This window comes from Lagopus muta, chromosome 4 (assembly GCF_023343835.1).
Source record: "Lagopus muta isolate bLagMut1 chromosome 4, bLagMut1 primary, whole genome shotgun sequence".
NCBI classification, from domain to species: Eukaryota; Metazoa; Chordata; class Aves; order Galliformes; family Phasianidae; genus Lagopus; species Lagopus muta.
The window spans coordinates 938,633-958,424 of record NC_064436.1 but is presented as its reverse complement, the minus strand read 5'-3'; the positions used below and the strand labels follow the sequence as shown (position 1 = coordinate 958,424).

At 52.0% G+C, this 19,792-nt stretch overlaps 1 protein-coding gene across 24 annotated transcripts; it reads right to left on the bottom strand.

The window, feature by feature from the left end:
- Positions 1 to 1,120: 1,120 nt before the first annotated feature.
- Positions 1,121 to 19,564, bottom strand: LOC125692693 (basic salivary proline-rich protein 1-like). Of its 24 annotated transcripts, none has more exons than XM_048943542.1 (15): positions 19,118 to 19,234; positions 17,439 to 17,482; positions 17,064 to 17,201; positions 16,368 to 16,453; positions 15,700 to 15,812; positions 15,040 to 15,326; positions 14,397 to 14,591; positions 7,885 to 7,961; positions 6,944 to 7,349; positions 6,243 to 6,314; positions 5,852 to 5,911; positions 5,219 to 5,314; positions 4,692 to 4,799; positions 3,491 to 3,638; positions 1,121 to 3,208 (listed from the first exon to the last, which is right to left on the bottom strand). In XM_048943542.1, the coding sequence occupies exons 9-15, from the start codon at positions 7,125 to 7,127 to the stop codon at positions 1,318 to 1,320; spliced, it is 2,559 nt and encodes an 852-aa protein (XP_048799499.1). In that variant the 5' UTR covers positions 7,128 to 7,349; positions 7,885 to 7,961; positions 14,397 to 14,591; positions 15,040 to 15,326; positions 15,700 to 15,812; positions 16,368 to 16,453; positions 17,064 to 17,201; positions 17,439 to 17,482; positions 19,118 to 19,234; the 3' UTR covers positions 1,121 to 1,317. The 24 variants fall into 24 exon arrangements, with proteins under 24 accessions (XP_048799499.1, XP_048799498.1, XP_048799497.1 ...); XM_048943541.1 differs by lacking the exon at positions 15,700 to 15,812 and adding an exon at positions 13,765 to 13,917 and having other exon boundaries at positions 6,944 to 7,384; XM_048943540.1 differs by lacking the exon at positions 15,700 to 15,812 and adding an exon at positions 13,765 to 13,917.
- Positions 19,565 to 19,792: the final 228 nt, after the last annotated feature.

Sequence of the window (19,792 nt, the reverse complement as noted above, 5' to 3'; positions counted from 1 at the left end):
ATGGTTCTGCAGTCTCCTACTCGTAACATCCTTGCTATTTCATTCTGGGTGCCCTCACTAAGCAGCATCTACTGGAAGTTCTTCCCTGGTCAGCTGGCTGCCGTAGTTTGAGCCCCGATGGCAACGACATGATGGCAGGCTTCGTTTTGCTGTTTTCTCCTCATCAGAATACTCCGATTTTTGAAGGAAGCAGCCCTCCCCTCCCCCTCCCCTCCCCTCCCCTCCCCTCCCCTCCCCTCCCCTCCCCTCCCCTCCCCTTCCCTTCCCTTCCCTTCCCTTCCCTTCCCTTCCCTTCCCTTCCCTTCCCTTCCCTTCCCTTCCCTTCCCTTCCCTTCCCTTCCCTTCCCTTCCCTTCCCTTCCCTTCCCTTCCCTTCCCTTCCCTTCCCTTCCCTTCCCTTCCCTTCCCTTCCCTTCCCTTCCCTTCCCTTCCTTCCTTCCAGCTGACTGACGGCTGCTTTGTTTGTGGCCACAGCTCCTGAGGAGCGCTGAGAGGAAACAGGGGAATGTTGCACCCCCTGCAGGATCTTGAAAATCAGTGACGCAGGGCAGGTGCTGGAGAGGAGCTGCAGGGTGCAATGAAGGCAACCGAGCTCTGTTTCTGGTAGCACGATGGACTGCTCCTCTGATAAGGCGACTGCAATCACAGTGAGCAGTGGCAGCAGGCACACCAGGTTTGCAGCACTGCCTTCCTCCCATCTCTCTCCACTTTCAGATTCTCGATCCAGCCCACAGAGCCAAAAGAAATGGAGGGGGAAGAAAATGTGCTAATAGTTCTTGCTTGGTTCCTATTGCAGAGCAAACAATTGCCTGCTGCTCAGAGCAGGACGGCGTCTGCTGTCTGCTGAACCTTAGGCAGGAGCACTGGTGCTTTTGCATCATGCACTCCCACCCTTGTCCCCTGCCCGAGACGGGACGTAGGGCACCCACAGCCTCTGGGCACCCTCCGCCAGGGCCTCGCTGCCTTTGGGAGAGGAATTTCCTCTGCACATCTACCTCAATTTCCACTCTTTGAGTTTAAAGCCATTCCCACTCGTATTATCGCCGTCTGCCAATGCCAAGTGGCACACAAGGTCTGGCAGCGGGTCAGGTAATGACGCGACAACAGCACGTGGACAGCTGTGGTGTTATTTTCTGTTTATTGGTACTGAGGAGGCTGGTAATCTCAGGTACATGACAGCAGTGGTTCTGTGGATGTCCGATGGTGTCCCAAAGCCACTTTCTATTTAGCGGTGCAGCAGAGCATGGAAAACTCCAGATGATGCCAGCAGTGGTTCTGTGGATGTCAGTGTCTGTAAACCCACATGCTGGGAGTGCTCTCACCTCCTGATGGAGAGCGGAGAGGAGCGGTAGGGCAGATGCAGTGCTGGGGTGTGCTGGAGGCTGCTGGACCAGGTCTGTTTCCCCTTGGCAGTGGTATTCCACTTATCTAATGAAGCCCCTGAGCTGACACCCCGGGGGGGCCACTCCCACCGCCTGAAAGATGCTTGAGGGGAGGGAGAGGATGGTGCTCGGGGCGGCTGTGGGCTGCTGATCCGCTCACGCTCCCCCCAGGCCACAGTTGTCGGTCTGTTGGATAATTCCCCCTGGCGAAGACCCTGGGGGGGCTGCTCCCACCTCCTAAAGGATGGTGGAAAGGAGGGGGAGGGCAGCATGGAGGCCTGGGGGGACCTGGGGCGGCCAGGCCTGTCATGCTGGGGCGGCCACTGCCGTCCCTTGAAAAATGGTGGAGAGGAGCGGAAGGGCAGTGTGGATGCCTGAGGGGGCCACTCCTGTCCCCTGAAGGATGGTGGAGGGGAACGGGAGGCTGGTGACGGTGCCTGGGGAGGCCGGGGGCTGCTGGGCCGGTCCTGCTTCCCCCTGGCAGCGGCTGTCCTGTCAGACTGTTTCCCCGAGCCTGCACTCTGCACAGATCGCTTCCACTCCCTGATGGATGATGGAGGGAATGGGGATGGCAGAGGTGGCGCTGGGGGGGGCTGGGGGCTGCTGGGCCTGGTCTGTTTCCCCCTGGCAGTGGTTTTCCAGGGGTGTGATGATGCCCCCGAGCTGACACCCTGGGGGCGCTGCTCCCACCTCCTAAAGGATGGTGGAGAGGAGCGGAAGGGCAGTGGGGGTGCCTGAGGGGGCCACTCCTGTCCCCTGAAGGATGGTGGTGGGGAACGGGAGGCTGGTGACGGTGCCTGGGGAGGCCGGGGGCTGCTGGGCCGGTCCTGCTTCCCCCTGGCAGCGGCTGTCCTGTCCGACTGTTTCTCCGAGCCTGCACTCTGCACAGATCGCCTCCATTCCCTGACAGGTGATGGAGGGAACGGGGATGGCAGAGGTGGTGCTGGGGGGGGCTGGGGGCTGCTGGGCCTGGTCTGTTTCCCCCTGGCAGTGGTTTTCCAGGGGTGTGATGATGCCCCCGAGCTGACACCCTGGGGGCGCTGCTCCCACCTCCTAAAGGATGGTGGAGAGGAGGGGGAGGGCAGCGGCGGTGCTGGGGGGGGCTGGGGGCTGCCAGGCCTCTCAGACTTCCCCGAGGCAGCAGTTATCCAGGTGCTGGATGATGCCCGCGAGCCGACACGCTGAGGGGACCGCTCCCGTCCCCTGAAGGATGGTGGTGGGGGACGGGGGGGCGGCGTTGATGCCCGCTGCGGCCGGGGGCTGCTGGGCCTGTCGCTCATCTGCCAGGGAGCAATTGTTTCGCTGCTGGCCGATGACCACAAGCCTCCACCCCGGGCGGGTTCCTTCTGTCCCTTGAAGGATGGTGGAGGAGGACGGGGGGGCGGCGTTGATGCCCACTGTGGCCGGGGGCTGCTGGGCCTGTCGCTCTTCTGCCGGGGAGCAATTGTTTCGCTGCTGGCCGATGACCGCAAGCCTCCACCCCGGGAGGGTTCCTTCTGTCCCTTGAAGGATGGTGGAGGAGGACGGGGGGGCGGCGTTGATGCCCGCTGTGGCCGGGGGCTGCTGGGCCTGTCGCTCATCCCCCGCGATGCGGAGCCCGGGCTGGGGGGCGGCGGGGGTCGAGGTGGGGCTAGCTGAGCCCGGCGGCTGTTCAGCCTTGCAGGGGCCGCTCTGCTGGTGCCCTGCGGCTGGTGGGCAGGTTGTTCCCGCACAGATGGTTGGTGGTTTGTCCATCCATCGGGCCACTCGAGGTCAGCAGACTCCTCCTCTGACTGCGAGCTGTAGCTGCTGCTATCGTCCTGCGCTCCATCAGCTGCAGCGAGGCGCCTGCGGAGAGAGGCACGTGCTGAGGGCGCAGCAGAGCCCCTGCTCTCCTTCCTCAATGGCAAAGAGCCGCCCTCGGCTCTCAGCCCATCTCAGGCCCAGCACTAAGAACTGGCTGCAGGAATGGCCGCGCCATTCCAACATCTGACAGCACTGATCTCAGACCATGGTAGCCAACGGCTGACCGGCCTCTCTGTGCTGCTTTAACTAGAAATGCCTCCTGGCTCACGGCAGACCTGCAGTAAGAGTTGGGCGGGATGTGGGTGGGGGTGAACAACAACTCACTGCTTCCTCTTCCTGCACCACCAGAAAAGAAGACAGCACAGAATCATCGCTAGCAACAGGGAAACCGAGACAGATATGGCAAGTTCCAGGTACAACTTCCGTGCATCTTTAACTTGCTCGGCGTTTGCACGTCCTTCATCATCCACACCTGGAAGAATAAAGTGGTTGTTGCTGTGTCTTGTGCCATACCGGCAATCTCGCAGGAGGTCTGACACGGCCACAAAATGCTCTTTTCATGTTGTTGGCCTCCTGGAACAAGTGAAAATCCTCAGGCTGCAATGCTTTCCCTGATTCCAGGGGAAGCAAAGGGAACTCCCAAAGGCGCACTCTGGAGAAGGGAACTCACATCAACGCACTCTGGAGCCTCTGTTCTGCCTCTCAGCTTTGTTTACGCTGGCTCTGCCATGGTCCAAATGTTCCTGGGCCATGGATTTGCTCCTTCTTCTCCATCATGCTCTAAGACTTCTTTTGCGCTCACCCACCCTTGCCTCGTGAGGCTGGGTAGTGCTGCTGCAGGCACATCGTGACCGCTTGGGGCACGTTGTCTGACTAAAGAAAATTCCTTAGAGCAGAAGGAGAGCGTGTGAATCTCTTTAACCAATTGCTGCTATGAGTGACATGGACAAGCTCCCCTCTCTCACTGGGAACCCGCTCCTCGGAGGCAGAGTCAGGCCCTCTCCGCAGGCACCTGAACCTGCCTCTCCCTTTTTGCCTTTCTCCCGGCGTGGGCACAACTTGCATGCTCCTAGTTTCCTCCCCTTTATGAACTCCTGCCTGATTGTTGCTCACCCGGGTTCTTCAGAAAAGAACCACGGATCCAGTTGTGCTGGGCTGCCTGGGGCTCTAACAGCACAGTGAAGAATGAGAGAAAGGCAAAGTCTCAGCATGGTGCAGGCAAAGAGGAGGCAGGACGGGGAGGCTCCCTCTATGCCCCATCTAGGAGCCAGTGCGTCCCTCTGGAGCTCAGTTTGCAGGAGGGATCCCACTGCAGGCTGCTGGTGTGCCACATGCCTCAAGGGGGGCACAGCAAGCTCTGGAATGCAGGGACTGTGGGAGGGAGGTACGTCGGAGGGTCCTATTTCCTCTCCTCACCTGCTGAATGTGGTTCCCCTGGCCAAAGTTCCTAAATCCCTGGGAACTGAGTGTGATGGAAGGGGAGCAACCTCTGACCACGGCCATGGAGCTCTAGGAGGGGCTTTACCTGGAGCGCCAGTCGTGTGTTTGGCCTCTGTTTCTCCCGGAGGGATGTGCGGTATGCAACGGCTGCCTCCCTGAAATGCATCCCTGTGCTCAGGCTCTCCGTCTGTCTCTTTAGAAAGGAGGTAAGAGAGTGGGGTTGTAAGTAACTGCTTCTCATCAGGAAGATGGTATCTGCAGGAGGCACCAGTTCTCTACACACATCAGTAAAGTTCAGGAACAAAGCCTGGGCTTTTTGTGGTGCACCTCATTTCTACTCCAAACTGTGTGCCATTCTGTGAGACAAACTGAAGTGCTGCACACTTCCCAGTTGGCGAGCACAGACAGCAAGACCTGTCCTGCTGGGAGACAGCAGGTTGCAGGCAGGCTTCTTGTGTGATTCTGGCAAGTTGCAAGATGATGCCACCAGCCAGTTCAGATCAGAGGGCTCTGATCCATCCTTTCCTGCTGTGCACATTACAGTTTCTCCCTTTATCTATCTAGAAACTCAGCTTCCCGAGTCTTTCAGTGAACAGACAGAGAGACACCCACTGTGTGCTGCCTTCTCCTTCATGATTTTCTTCAGGACATGGGAGAGCCTCTGCGGATATTCTCCAATTCTCAATGTCTCATTCCATCTCTCAGGACCTTAACAGAAAGCACAAAAATACATTTCAGACAAACAAAGTATTGAACTGAATGGTCTTTTTGGTGAAGTCAATAAAGACAACAGCCACCCCTGGGACGCCTGTGGGGCTCCAGCACAGGAGGCAGCCAAGGATTTTTGCCCGGCCTTCCCTGGAGGCACTTCTGCACCCAAAGGGTGAGGAGAACTTTCCATCACATGCTGCAATCTACACAGCTGTGTAACAGAGTTATGCAAGTTGCAGAGGTGCCAGGTGGGCAGCTGGCTGGCGCTCAGCAGCTTTCCGGATACTCTCTCTGGGTTGTGTGAAACAATCCTCAGAGACAGCATGGAAAAACATCTGGGCTTTCTTACTGGAGAGATCTCTGATGTACAGAGACGAAGCCAACAGGACACTGGGAGCACGCAGCACACAAGAAACAGGGACTACCCAGGCTTCTCGTGGAGTAGAAATCACCGGGCAGTGAAAAGCTGAACCCTTCCTCAACTACCACAACCACATATGAGCAGAGAGCGTGAGATGAAGGCTGCTGACTCACCTCTGGCATCCAGCCCAGGCTCAGCAACAGGACTCCGCTCTGGTAATTCACCAAGAGGACCTGCAGGCACAGAGGTGATCAGACACAGGTGAGGACAGCTTCCACCGCACCTTGGGGCCTCGTCTTTCTGCAGTGACCTGCAAGGACTGGTGGCAGGTCGGGGAAAGACATGGCCCAAACAGCAAACGTAGAGCTTCTCTCCTCCAAAGAGTGGCAAGGGCTGCTTTCCCACTGAAATGGGAAGTTCTCCAAGTAAAGAAATACTCAGGACTGTTCTGTGTACAGAACAGGGCCTTTAAGGCACAAAGAGACTTGAAAGACCTTTGGAGGTTCCTGAATAAACTACGACAGCGCTAATTTTTCTGCCTTCAAGGAAACAGACACAACTTACCTCTGGGGTTCCCCTCAGGCACAAAAGCAGTGTCCACCCAATCATCTGGATAAGGAGCATCAGCGTCATCATCTAGAATCAAGAACAGATGAGACTTGTTCCCATTGCATGTCGAGATCTCCTTTTCCCCTAGTGACTGGGGAGGGGTCAGGTAACGGGATGGGAGACTCAAGCCGTGATCGCCAAGGCTGCAGAGTGGGCAGGGCGACCTGGAGCCTGGCTCTCAGCAGCTTTCCAAATGCTCTCTCCAGGCCACGTGCAACGCGCCGCTGGGACCACACGGAAGGGCACACAGCCCGTCAGGGCTTTCTTACTGGGAAATCACTGCTGTATCTCACTCTAAAGCACTAGCGGAAATGATGCCTGTTTGTCGCTCTGGGCTCTGGCTGGCAGGCTCTGTTGGGGAGCTGGGATTTGTCTGCGGGAAGCACCAGGAAGCCAGAGCAGAAACGCTCCCGCTTTTCCCAGCACACATCTTCTGAGCTCCCCCAGGACACCCCAGGCGAAGAGCCGCTCAGCCAGCAGCAGAGCCACGGCCCGGCATGGCCTGCAGAGCATCGTTTCCTCATGCCCTCGCCCGGCTCCTGCAGTGCCCAAACCCCCACAGCAGGCAGCCGCGGGGCGGCGTGGCACACGTGGATGAGAGCCCAGACCTCTCGCCCTCGCCGCCACTCGATTTCGGCCCGTCTCTGTCCACCCACCTGCTGGTGCTCGCCACGGAGCAGCACAAGTCTCCTGGAAACACATGGCCACCAGTAGGAGGAGGAGAGCAAGGCGGGTGGGGGCCGCGGCCCCCCACACTCGTGCCATGCTGCCACCACCAGCGCTGCAGCCAAGCGAGTGCCGCTGGCCGGCACGGAACACCTGGGAGCATGGGCTGAGCATTGTGAGCTCACGGCATGAGGCTGAGCATTGTGAGCTCACAGCATGAGGCTGAGCATTGTGAGCTCACGGCATGAGGCATGGCTGTTCCGCCACCAGGGCCGGCTGCCCCTGGGCTCGCTGCCTGTGCTGCCGTGCTGGGGGAGGATTCCCAGCCATCCGAGGAGCAGCAGGAGGCCACTGATATTCAGGTGGACGGCGCGGAAACATGGAGTGTTGGAACGGCTGGGTTGGGAAGGGACATTAAAAAGACAGAGATGCTGTCAAAGGAGAAGGAAAATCACTGCAGTGGTGTTTGTGCTGCTTCGTGCAAATCAAGAGATTCACTTTGCTCTTTTAATGCCGAAACAGAAGCCTGTTTTTTAGCATTATTTCCCCTTCAACCCTCCCCACCCCATCACTCTCCCCTCCCCTCGCCCCTGCCTCTCATTTTCTCCTTCCTCCTTCTCCCCTCCCCTTTCCCCCCTTTTCTCCCTTTCCCCTCCTCTTCCCCCTTGCCTTATGCCCAACTTCTTGTGCCCTTCAGGCTTTGCCTCCCCTTGCTGAGTGAGGCCGTGCCCGGTAGCTTCCCTTCAACCTCCTCTGCACTTTGCCTTCCTCCAAGAGATGCCTGCTTCTGGCCAACAGTCCTGCCCCTGCCCAGCCCACAGCTCACATCTCCTGGGGAGATGGCAAGTTGGCCTGCAGCTACCCACACCTCCTCCCGGGCATGGCTTCTCAGCTTGGCTTCAAGCCCACAACCCAAAGCAGCTCTTCTTACCTTTGGGCCCAGCTTCTTCTCCTTCCGCGCAGCTCCTGTGGCAAGCCGGCGCTCAGCTCTTCCCCATTCCTCCATTCCTGCAAGGTTGCATTGTTTCATTCTTTGCCTTGCCTTGCCTTGCTGTGCTATAGTTAGCTTTCCTACTTGCTTTCTCTACATGCATTGCTTTTCATTTTTTATTCTCTTTTTTTCCTCTTTCTTTCTACTTTCCTTACAACCCTCTCCGTTTTTTGTTGTTGTTGCTTGTTTGTTTCTTGATTGGTTTTTCTTTTTTAGTCTTTTTATCTTTTCTCACTTTTTATTTTATTACTTTTTCCTTCAGCCCCCTGAAGTTACTTTATATCCACCCATTGGCCTGGCCAGAGGCTCAGAAGATATATGTTAGGAGGGAAAATGGGGAAGAAAAACAGAAGGCTAAGTTGATGGTTTCCACAGTGGATCGTGTAGTGAAACAAAGATTGGATAACGGAAAGAAAAACTGAAGAGAGGTCGGGTCCTGGAGGATGGCAGAGAGGAGGAAAATTCCGAGGATATTGATCCAGACCTCAATCAGAGAATAGTGAAAGGGGGTGTTCCAAGTGTGGTAAGCTAGGACATATAAAGAAAAACAGAGTGGGAGAGAGGAGAAGCTACAAGCTGCTTTAAATTCAGAATTGGGGTGTCAGGGGTCCTGAAAAATTGTTCCCACCAAGAGCCCTTGGTAAATATAAAGTGGGACTGAAGGGGAGGAGGTTGTATTTTTAGTCGATACTGGGGCAGCTCCATCTCTGCTAGCTTATAAAGTGTCAGGACTCGAATTAACGGATGAGACTCTAAGGATAACGGGGGTAGACGGGACTTGGATGACAGTGCCACCTTTTGAAAACACTGAATTGAGATTAGGGAATAGGACAATAACAGGACAGTTACTGTATGTGCCTGATGCAGGGACTAATTTGCTTTGGAGAGATCTTACGATGAAACTGGGAATGCAAAACCTATCAGGAGGGAATTACAGTACCAATGAATGTGTTAACTGAGGCAGAGGAGAAAGAGATAGATCCTGTGGTCTGGGCAAAGGAGGGGTATGGGGTGGGGGGGGGGCTGAAAATAGCCCCTTTAAAAATAAAGTTGCAGGGAAAATATGAGACCATAAGACAGAAGCAATATCCACTTCCTTTTGAAGGACGTACCGAGCTTGAACCTGTGATACAAGGATTATTGAAAGATGGGTTGTTGGAACCATGCGTGACGCCCTTCAATTCCCCATTCTGCCAGTAAGGAAACCTCATGGCTCCCATCGACTGGTCCAAGAGAAAAATTAATGAAAAAGTACAAACGACATCCAGCAGTTCCAAACCCATGCACCTTGATGAATAAAATCCCAAATGAAGATAAATGGCTCAGCGTTAAAGACTTAAAAGACGCCTTTTGGTCTTGTCTCCTGGATCTGGAGAGCAGAGATACATTTGCTTTTGAGTGGGAAGATCCTGAGAGGGTGAAAATAACAGTATCAGTGGATGGTTCTGCCTCAGGGGTTTGCAGAATCACCAGATCTGTTTTGGAGCAAATATTAGAACACTTTCAGCCACCAGAGGGAGTACCACTCCTACAATATGTAGATGATCTCTTGTCAGGACCAGAAAAAGCAGAGGTTAAAAAGTCTACCAATTAACTGCTAAATTTTGTAGGGAAACAGGGACTGAGAGCCTCAAAGAATAAACTACAGTATGTGGAAAGAGAATTTAAATATTTGGGACATGTAGTTTCTGAGGGAAAGCGTAGAATCACCCCAGAGAGAATTCAGGGAATCGTTGAACTACCCTTGCCCAGAACAAAGGGGGAACTGAGAAAATTCCTAGGGGTGGTGGGATACTGCAGGCTCTGGATAGAAGCATACGCTCAGAAAACTAAAGGACTGTACCTTAAATTATTAGATGAGGAACCCAACACCCTTGAGTGGACTGCTGAGGAACAGGAATTAATAGAGGAATTAAAATCCAACTACAGCCCCAGTCCTGGCTCTCCCTGCATTGAACAAACCTTTCCAGCTCTTTGTTAACATAGATCAAGGGGCAGCCCTGGGAGTGCTAACCCAAGAATGGGGAGGCAAATGTCAGCCTGTGGCACATCTGTCTTAGCTACTGGATCCAGTATCTCAGGGCTGGCCAGAATGTATTCAGGCAGCAGCAGCAACTGCCCTTCTGGTAGAAGAGAGCAGAAAACTGACCTTTGGGGGATGCTTGACAGCCACTACCCCACATCAAGTGAAGAATGTGCTGACATAAAGGGCTGGAAGATGGCTAACTGACTCCGAATTCTGAAATATAAGAGAATACTAATGGAGAAAAATGACTTAGAGATAACAACTGAATCTTACCTAAATCCAGCTACACTCTTGTGGAAAGGGAACGAGGGAAAGAAAAGTGTGGAGCACAGTTGTTTGGATTTAACTGAGTATCACATGAAAGTAAGATCTGATCTGCAAGATACCCCCCTTGAGGAAGGAAAGCTTTTATTTGTTGATGGGTCTTCAAGAGTGGTGCAAGAAAAGAGACACAATGGATGTGCTGTAGTAGAGGGAGCAAGAGGGGAGGTGAGGGAGATGAACTGGCTGCCTAATGACTGGTCAGCACAGACATGTGAATTATGTGCCCTGCACCGAGCACTTCATCTCCTGAAGGGAGGAGAATATTTACCAATTCAAAGTATGCATATGGAGTGGTACACACTTTTGGAAAAATTTGGGAGGAGCAAGAGTTAATCAACAGTAAAGGAAAGGAATTGGTCCGTGGAGAACGGACAAGTCTTAGAAAATTTACTACTACCCACTGAAACTGCAATAGTGCATGTCAGAGGTCACCAGAAGGGGAATTCAATCATTGCCCAAGGCAACAGGCAGCAGATAAAACAGCCCGTGAGGCTGCTTTACAATCAACAATTACTATGAATTATCTTGTGCCCGAGGCACCACCTCTTCCCCCAAAACAAATATTCTGTAAAAAAGAAAAGGAAATCCTTAGGAACTGAGGGGCCATGGAGTCCGAGGGAAGGTGGATCATTTCACATGGGAGAGAATATTAAACAATACAGTGACAAGAGAAATTTTCATCATCCTGCATCAAGGCAGTCATTGGGGAGTGCAAGCCCTGTGTGATGCTGCGCTGCGAAAATACGTAAGCATAGGGATATGTACTCTGAACAGGTCTGCAGCGGGTGTGTAGAGTGCCAGAAAGTGAATAGTAAGGCTATCAGACACCAGCCTAAAGGGGGAAGAGAGTCGGGGATTCGACCACTCCAAAGTATTCAAGTAGATTTTATGGAACTCCTGAATGTAGGGAAAATCAAGGACTCATTAGTGCCTGTAGACCACTTAACTGGTGGGTAGAAGCATTTTTGTCAGTATCTGCCACTGCAAATACAGTAGCCAAGGTAATTTTGGAACACATAATCCCTAGATATGGAGTGGTAGAATATATTGATTCAGACCAAGGTAGTCATTTCACTTCACACACATTACAGAAATTAATGCACGCTTCAGGGATGAAAAGGGAATTTCATACCCCCGGCACCCACTGTCATCAGGAAAAGTAGAAAGAATGAATCAGAGAATACAGAAACTCCTCGCAAGTTGGTCATAGAGTCTCGACTCCGTTGGACCAAATGCTTGCCTCTGGCACTTCTCTGAATCCGTACAGCACCAAGAAAGGCTTGTGGGGGTTTCCCCATATGAAATGTTATTTGGGTTACCATATCTGGGAAAGGAAAATGAGGTACCGCAGTTTGAAACTAAAGATGTGTTCCTTAAGAACCACAGACTCGGATTGTCTTCCTCACTATCGTCTCTCAGGATCCGAGGACTGCTGGCACAATCTCTGGAATTTCCGATTCATCCATCCCAACCTGGAGGCTGGGTCCTCATCCAGACCACAAAGGAGGCAAAGCTGCAACCCGACTGGGAAGGACCATTCCAAGTACTTCTGACAGCAGAAACAGCTGTCAGGACAGCCTAGAAAGATTGGACTCACTACACTCAAGCAAAACCTTCCACTAACCCTGAAGCGTGGAAAACTGTTGCCATGGAGGATCCTCTAAAGATAAAAATTAAAAAGAAACTGTAAATAAACTGACATGTAATTTCTCCTTAACAGTATCAGCATGCAGGTGTACATTTGTATATACACCTGTATATCCTATCCTATTCTTCATATAGTAACTATATAGAGATTTAAGATTTGACAATGATGATGAGGAGGGACCAATTAATAGTTTTGACCTTGACAATAATCCCCTTCAAAGAAAGCCTCGGTCAATTGATTACTTGGGAAAAGGATGACTTGCAGAGGGGAGTGGGAGGGTACCCTGCTAAGGTTTGGGTGAATGTGACAAGGAGAGAAAGGCCTCAGACTGCCACATTCGATGCCACGTGATGCCTGCGGGGGTTAAGTGCCCAACGACGGTTGAGCAGTGAAGAGAAATACCTGTGCCCTGAATTGGGTGTGAATGAGGGATCCCCTTGTAGGGGATGGAATAATGTATGGTGGACAACTGCCTATCAAGGCTGGACATACACCCAGGGATGTTCGATACTTGGCAAACACACACCCTAAAAGAAGGATTGGTGTGTTTAAAGGAGTTGTCCAACCAGGCTGCCGGGCCTCGCAGTGCAATCCAGTGACAATAACGATTAGCAAGGCTGATAGCCTCGTTAACATCACTTTTGGCATTGGAATAAACATACATGGAAGAGACCCAGCAGCTAGATTCAGAATGGCTGCATGGGATTCATTCCCTGATCAGAATGTCCAGGATAAGAAAAAGGGAATGGAAAATGCTCCTAAAAATCCTGCAGTTGTAGTAATTACAGAAATAAAGCATCTCGGACAAATGTTTGAAATTGAGACAGGATACAGAGGTGTGAATGCCCGGTAGAATGGATTAAGTGTACTGTCCAGAGAGGAGAGAGAAGGGCAGGAGAAAGGGAAGGAGGGGAAAAAAGAGGGGAGGGGGGGGAAGGGGAGGAACTCCTATCCAACTGTTATGACTGCACATCAGGGCAGCCTGTAGCTCAGGTAGCAGCCCTTGCTCTGGGGTGGACCAAGGATCCCCAAGGGACGCCATGTACCAGGAGAAAACAGCCTGGGGAAATGAAGCCTGTAAGTCACTCTCCGTGTTGTTTCCCCCAATACTGGAGATGGATGCCAAAATCCCTCCTGCATTCTCCATGGCCATAGGTAACTGTACGCCTTGCCTCTCAAGGCAGGGTGTGAGGGCTACCAGGCCTATAGGGAATTTCCCACTGTGCAGTGAAACCTTGGATGTTACGAAAGATTTAGCGGGAACTGTTCAAGGCTGGGAATTCCTGGAGTGGATCTCTGGTGGTGTTGTGGTGGGAGATCTTATGTCCACCCTCCCATCTAACTGGGGAGGTACCTGTGCCCTTGTTCAACTGCCTGTACCGTTCACTCTGGCATTTGAGAAGGATCTGTCACACACTCACAGAAAGAACAAAAGGAGCCCAGGATTCTCATTTGATGATACAATATATAGAGATTCAATTGGGGTGCCCAGAGGTGTCCCTGATGAATTTAAGGCTAGAAATCAAATTGCTGCAGGATTTGAGTCACTGTTCTGGTGGGTGACAAATTAACAAAAACGTACGTTGGATAAACTACATCCATTACAATCAGCAGAGATTTATAAACTGTACAAAGGAGGCAATAGAGGGAATTGTGGAACAATTGGATGCTACAAGTAGGATGGCCTGGGAAAACAGGATCTCTCAGATACGGTATTAGTTGAAAAAGGGTGTATGCGTGTAACGCTGGGCACCTGTTGCACTTTCGTCCCAAATAACACAGCCCCAGATGGCACAATAACTAAAGCACGACGGGGGCTTACTACTCTTGCTGATGAATTGGCAGAAAACTCAGGAATAGATGCTTCTATCACTGGACGGTTGGAGTCCTGGTTTGGCAAATGGAAAGTGCCCGTGTTTACATCCTTGATTATGGTAGCAGGAGTCCTGACGGCCATCGGTTGCTGTATTGTCCCCTGCGTGAGGGGATTTGAACAGCAATTTAATCGAAACTGCACTGCTGAACAAACAATAATGGAGCCACCACCATATTCAGATAAAATGATGGTATTAGAAGAAATGGAAAATGAAGAAACTGAAGAAGTCGTCTTTAGAATCGTACCTTAGAAAAGAATTGCAGAAATCAACATTGTAAAAAAAAAAAAAAAAAAAAAAAAGGGGGGGGGAGGGAAATTGTGGGAATGGAATGTTGTGTCTACATTAGATACTAAAAAGGGCAATTGGTTTGAAGAAGTAGAACACAATGTATTTGTATTCTGTAACTTATCCTTAGACAGAGCTGATCTAAAAAGCAAAAATACTGTATATGTTAGCAGCATGTTTTAGAAACATAATTGCTTAATTACGTGATTAACTCTTTCTTGCAAAACTGCAATAGTTGTTAAGTGTTCCAAACAATGTGAGCATTGCCTCTGAGGCAATGTCTGGAAGTCACCTGGCTGGAAGAACTTGATCCAGTTTATGTGTCTGACTGCCATGGCTTCTATCAGCAAGTGCTCTTCTCCACCTCCTCAACAGCTCTGCACTCAGCCATCCATGGGGCAGGGGGCACGAGTTATGCTCTGAGAAGTTTGTGCTCTCCTTGCTTTTCAATATCTCACATGCAGGTGGGGGCGCAGCAGTTGGAGTTCTAGGGGAGTAATGACATTTCATCATCCTCACCGAGTTATGGGATGGAATCTCAACAAGAACCCATTTTCTCTGGTAACAGCTGTGCTGAGGAGCACTGCTGGAGCTGGGAACTCCTCCCAGCCCAGCTTTTCTGCTGAGACACCTCCCGGCAACCAGCCAGCACCAAACCCAGCTCAGTCTGAGCAGGGCAGTGGCTTTAGGCCCTACAGCTCATGCCGGCCCATGACAACATGCATTTTAAAATGCTTCACGTAAGGAAACGGAAGCAAGAGAACACTGGGCAGCGGCATACCCTGGATTGGGGGGGCGCACCGTGCACCTCCCCGCACCGAGCAGAGGTCCTGAGCACCACAGAGGCTCCACGGGGCCAACACAGTGCGGCCCCCACCCCGGTGCCTCCCCAAACACGCACTTGTAGAAGCCGAGGCGGCGCTCAGAGGGCATACCTGCGTGTGGAAAGTGTGGGCGATCTCTCCATCCACGTCATAAATGAATAACTCCAGGAGAGTTTCACCTTCGTCCTCATCCAGTCCCTCAGAGACAAGAGATGATGGCGGTTACACTTAGGCAGGCCGTGTGAAAAAGAACACGCCAAGGCTGACTTCCCCGGAGGGAGAGACTTGAAGATGTGCCAGACAGTGAAAGCTGTGGGTCAGATTTTCTCTGACAGCCGGATGACCACGTGGCCTTGGGATGCTTGGAAAGCCCAGCAGTTGCCAGGAGAAATATGGGGCTGAAATGAGAAAGACGTGCCCATCAGCAGTGAGGCAGAGCCCCAGAGCTGGCTGTTGGAAGGAGCACAGAGACTGCCTTCTCTGTGGGCTGCTGTTCTCCTTGTAATGGAACGCCAGTCAAGGGACTGGAGGGGAACATGCAAAAGTTTGGACAACAGGTCTGGAGTCAACCGCCTTTCTCTGCTTGCCCAGAGCCGGCAGGGCAGCCCTCCAGCATCTGTCAGTCCATCACCCTCCCAACGCTAGTGTCAGTAATGTGGGGAAGAGTGTGGGCTGAACAGTGCAGCTGGGCCAAAGGAAATTGCTGCACACTTGCTCCTGCAGCCAGAAGGCAAGGCAGTGAACACACAGTCACCGTTTCTCCTGCCATACCTGCAGGAGCGTCGCAGGAGGCTTTGTGGTAGAAAAGAGTGGAGAAAGCCAGTGGTTCTTCCAGCCTTTCCCACCATAACTCTTAGATGTGCTCACTGCATCAACAGTGGCACCTGAAATAAAGATGGAAAGATGTGCACTAGGACAGTCTGGAGATGAGCTGAAGGAGTGAATGCTCGTTCCCTGAAGCTCTTGGCGGGGCTCTGGGGTGCAAAATCCCTCCTGCTGTGTATGGGAACTGTGGAGTCCCAGCATGAGACACTGATTGAGCACCTGGGGAAAGGAGCTGGTCAGCCCTAGGAGCACAGGTATAGGCTTTTTAAATTATCAGAGAGGGAAGATTTAGATGGGATGTCAGGAAGAAATTCTTGATCCCCAGTAGGCAGTGAGGCCCTGCAATGTGCCACCCAGAGAAGCCATGGATGCCCCATTCCTGGAGGTGCTGGAGACCAGGTTGGATGGGGCCCTGAGCACCTGATGGAAAGGGTGGCAGCCCTTTCCCCTGATGGAAAGGGTGGCAGAGAGCTGGACTGGGATAGTCTGTAAGGTCCCTTCAGAGCTCAGCCATTCTAAAGCTCTATGAGATAACTCTGACAGAAAGCAGATCTTGGCAGGCTTGGGAGTGCCAGATGCAAAGCTGAGGGTAGTAAAGCTGTCTGTCTATGTACCCACGGTTTCCAGAGACCACTTGGGCATCCAGATGCCATTTTTCCATGATTTTCTCAATGGCGTGCTGTGTCAACTGCAGAATTTCCTGGCAACAAATAGGGAATGGAGAGACAGCAGTGAGCACAAATACTGGAGATCGGTGTGACTAGGGAGTCCTATCCAAGAGCTAAGGGAGGGCACCATGTCTTTCCAGAAATCCGGCAAGATCTTCCAGAAAGTGTGCCCCCATGAGCCACAGGACTCCAGAGACACAGCAAAGATGGACCTTGGGCTCTGCCTGACCCTCTTGCTGCCAGCCTCGTGCCATCTCCAGAACAGCCTCAACAGGCAGTCAGATCATGCCCTGAGCCAGTCAGGCCCTGCAGTGCTCCAGTTGCAGCTGGCCTGGAGAACGGCCCTTCCAGCTAAGAAGCCTGACCCACAAGTCTCTTGGAAGGGACGATGTCTGGCCTCCAAGCCAAGCCCAGCAGGTGCCTGTCGGGCCCAGCCCAGGGGGAATTCACAGCGCTGCACAGAGCACCCTGATCACAGCTGCACTGTGCAGCCAGCACCAGCAGCAGCTCTCAGTGAGGGGAGCAGAGCAGCTGCAAGATACAAGAGAGGCTGAACCTGAGAATCAAGTGTGGGGTGGGCAGCCAGAGCACAGAGCTGTCTCTGGAAAGGGCTGAGAGGAAACAGGGGAGCAGTACCATTACCTCTCTCTTCAATCCGTGGATCTCATTCTCTTGGAGGACATCAAACACTGATTCAAGAATGAGGTCCTTCCTGGCTGACAATTGAGCAGTTTTCACATTCAGCTCCTGCCTCTCCCTTCCGTCCAAACCGATGAGCTCCTGAAGGCAAAGCGAGTCTTCAGCACTGCCCACCCCACAGCTCAGAGCTCCAGTGCCATGAGGTGAAGGATCCTGGGGCGTTGTGCCCTTCCTTATCCCCCAGCCCCTTTTGCTCCTTCGCTTTGCCAAGGGCTGCCTTCTACCATACAGATGGGAGGCACAAGGTGTGCAAAGAGCATGCAGCCAGCTGAGGCCACACTACAGAGCCAGGGGTGCAGGGCAAGGAAGTGTTCTTACCCCAGAGATGGGAGCTCATGCACAACAGGTCCTGCTCACGCCATCTGGAAGAGAAAGGCATTCGATGGGAGGAATCACAAGGAACGTGGCCAGAGCTTCCAAAGGAGCTTCCCAGGGAACTGCTGGCAGAATTTCCTGCTGCTTCCCAACAGTTTGCAGAGCACCACTGCCCAAAGTTGGGCTCTTAAGCCCTTCCCGTGCTGCAGAGCATCTGCTGCTTCTCTGTTTGCTTTCCCCTCCCCTCCAGATTCCTCAGTGCCATGGATGTGCTAAAGGCCCCTTCTTCCCACTGCTGTCTTCAGCTCGAGCTCTGAGGTGGGCACTGGGAAGATTCTTCCACACCGAAGCCCATCCTGCTGCCAAGGCGACCCCCAGCCCGGTTCAAGGGAGTCCCCAGGTTGGTCTGTGGCACCCTGGAAGGATCTGGAAGTTCCCATTGTGGGCCCAGGAGCTCTGAGGAGTCCCCAGACTGATCTGGAGATGTCCCAGTAGGGTCTGGTAGGGTCCAGGGAGTCCTCATGTGGGTCTGAGTGGTCCTACACTCATCCAGAAGGGTCAGGGGATGTTCCCAGAGGTGTCTTGAGGTGCTCATGTGAGTCTGGGAGGTCTGGCCACCCGTCTCACCATCCGCTGCAACATGATCACAGCACTCTCATCAGTGCTTTGGACTCTCACCCACAAGACACACTTTGTCAACTGTGTCACCGAGGAATCATAAGAATGGGAATTGTTGGGGTTAGTTAATATGGACTATTGTTCGTACTCTAAAGAACCCATCCTTTGTTCAGTGCATTACTTTCAGTTTAGCTGCTTTTAGGATTGTTTTTGAACCATGCTTCTTTATCTATTAATAAAGAAGGGGGAAATGTGGGATAAAGAAAGTCATTATCTTGCTAACGAGTAAAAAAGCTCAGCAGTAACTTGAGCCAGATGTAAACACACACGAGGCACCTGTTTTCTACATGTAACCAGTTGTTGATGTGTAGGTATAAAAGGTTGTAAGCACTACAATACAGGTATTTCGTCCTTCCATCTGCACCAGCAAGGGAGCCTGCGCCTCTCTTGCCACACCAGCAAGGGAGCTTGGAGTCCTCTTGCCACAGAGAAGAGAGGACAGAAGGAGAGGAGAGAAAAGACAGAGCAGAACAAAGAAAAAAAAGAGAGGAGCTTGTAAGGGGGAAGAACAGAAAGGTGATGAACGAGAGGGGAAAAGAAAGAGAGCAGAATAGAAGATACAGGTGAGAAGAGCAGTTCTAAAAAGGACAAGAGAAAAAAAAAAGAGAGGGCAGGGAGAACAGAGGGAACAGCAAAAGAGGGAAGGGCAGATGGAGGAAGAAAGGAAGGAATGGTGCAGAGAAAAGAGGGAGAAGAGTGTCGAAAAAAAGACAGTAGAGGAGAGGAAGAGAGAAGGCCAGAGTAAACTGAGTTACTGAGAAAAGAAAAAGAAGTAATATGAATAATTTCTAAGTTCTATTAAAGTAAAATTCTTCTTAAGACAGATTTCTTTTTGCAGTGTTCATATCCTGGACAATTCAGGAATATTCAGGTACATTTTCAGTACATTTTTGTAAGGTCTGCTTCATCCCAGCTGCTCTGAAATACCCAGGAGTCAAGGGGGGGATCAGTCCTTAAAGGCACTCAGAAAATCCCACTTTTTGTGTTACCATCGACAAGTTTACCTTCGTGAAGGAGTAGAGAGACTTCCCATACGCGGTCAGGAATCCTCTTCTGATATCCAGCACATCAATTCTGGAGCAGGACACCATCACTCTGATCAGAGTGCTGCCGGCTACTCCCAGGCCCTGGAAAGCAAAGCAGCCACGCGCAGCCAACACAGAACTGCTGGAGAATCACCCACAGACACAAAGGTCTCAGTGCCCAGTCTTGTGCAGGAGCTGCTCTTAATTACAGCATTTGTGCATTAATGGAGCAATCCATTAGCAGCAGCTTGCTCCTAAGTATGACTGTTACCTGCTGTGCAGAAAAGCCTGAGCTTTCCTGGAAAAGCCAGTTTCCTGACTGGCTGCAGCTTCCATCTCATGACTGCCATGATGCTGCTGACTCAAGCTTGAAAATGCAAGGAAGAAGCAAGCAATCTTACTCCATAATCTGTTTACCTTCATGGATTTACACAGTCTTTCAGCAAAGCACGCAGGCTCGTTTCGCACGCACTGTACTGTAAGGAGAGACAAGAATAAGAGAATTAAGGTCAGTAGAAGCAGGAGGTTTTCCACAAAGCTGCAGCACTTCCTTGGTGCAGGTGTTTCTTCTGTCAAGAGGCAACTCCAGGTTAACAAACAGCAGCTGCAGGGCAGGCACCCAGTCAGTGATGTGCTGTGAGCTGATGTCTCTGT

What these genes read in the sequence shown, in the direction of transcription:
- LOC125692693 (XM_048943548.1), bottom strand. Translation starts at nt 7,127, where the DNA reads ATGCTCAGCCCATGCTCCCAGGTGTTCCGTGCCGGCCAGCGGCACTCG. An exon ending in GCCTGAGGGGAACCCCAGAG is followed by an intron (nt 5,912 to 6,242) that starts GTAAGTTGTGTC and finishes CTGTGCCTGCAG; the next exon opens with GTCCTCTTGGTGAATTACCA. An exon ending in GAAGGAGAAGGCAGCACACA is followed by an intron (nt 4,800 to 5,218) that starts GTGGGTGTCTCT and finishes TCCTTTCTAAAG; the next exon opens with AGACAGACGGAGAGCCTGAG.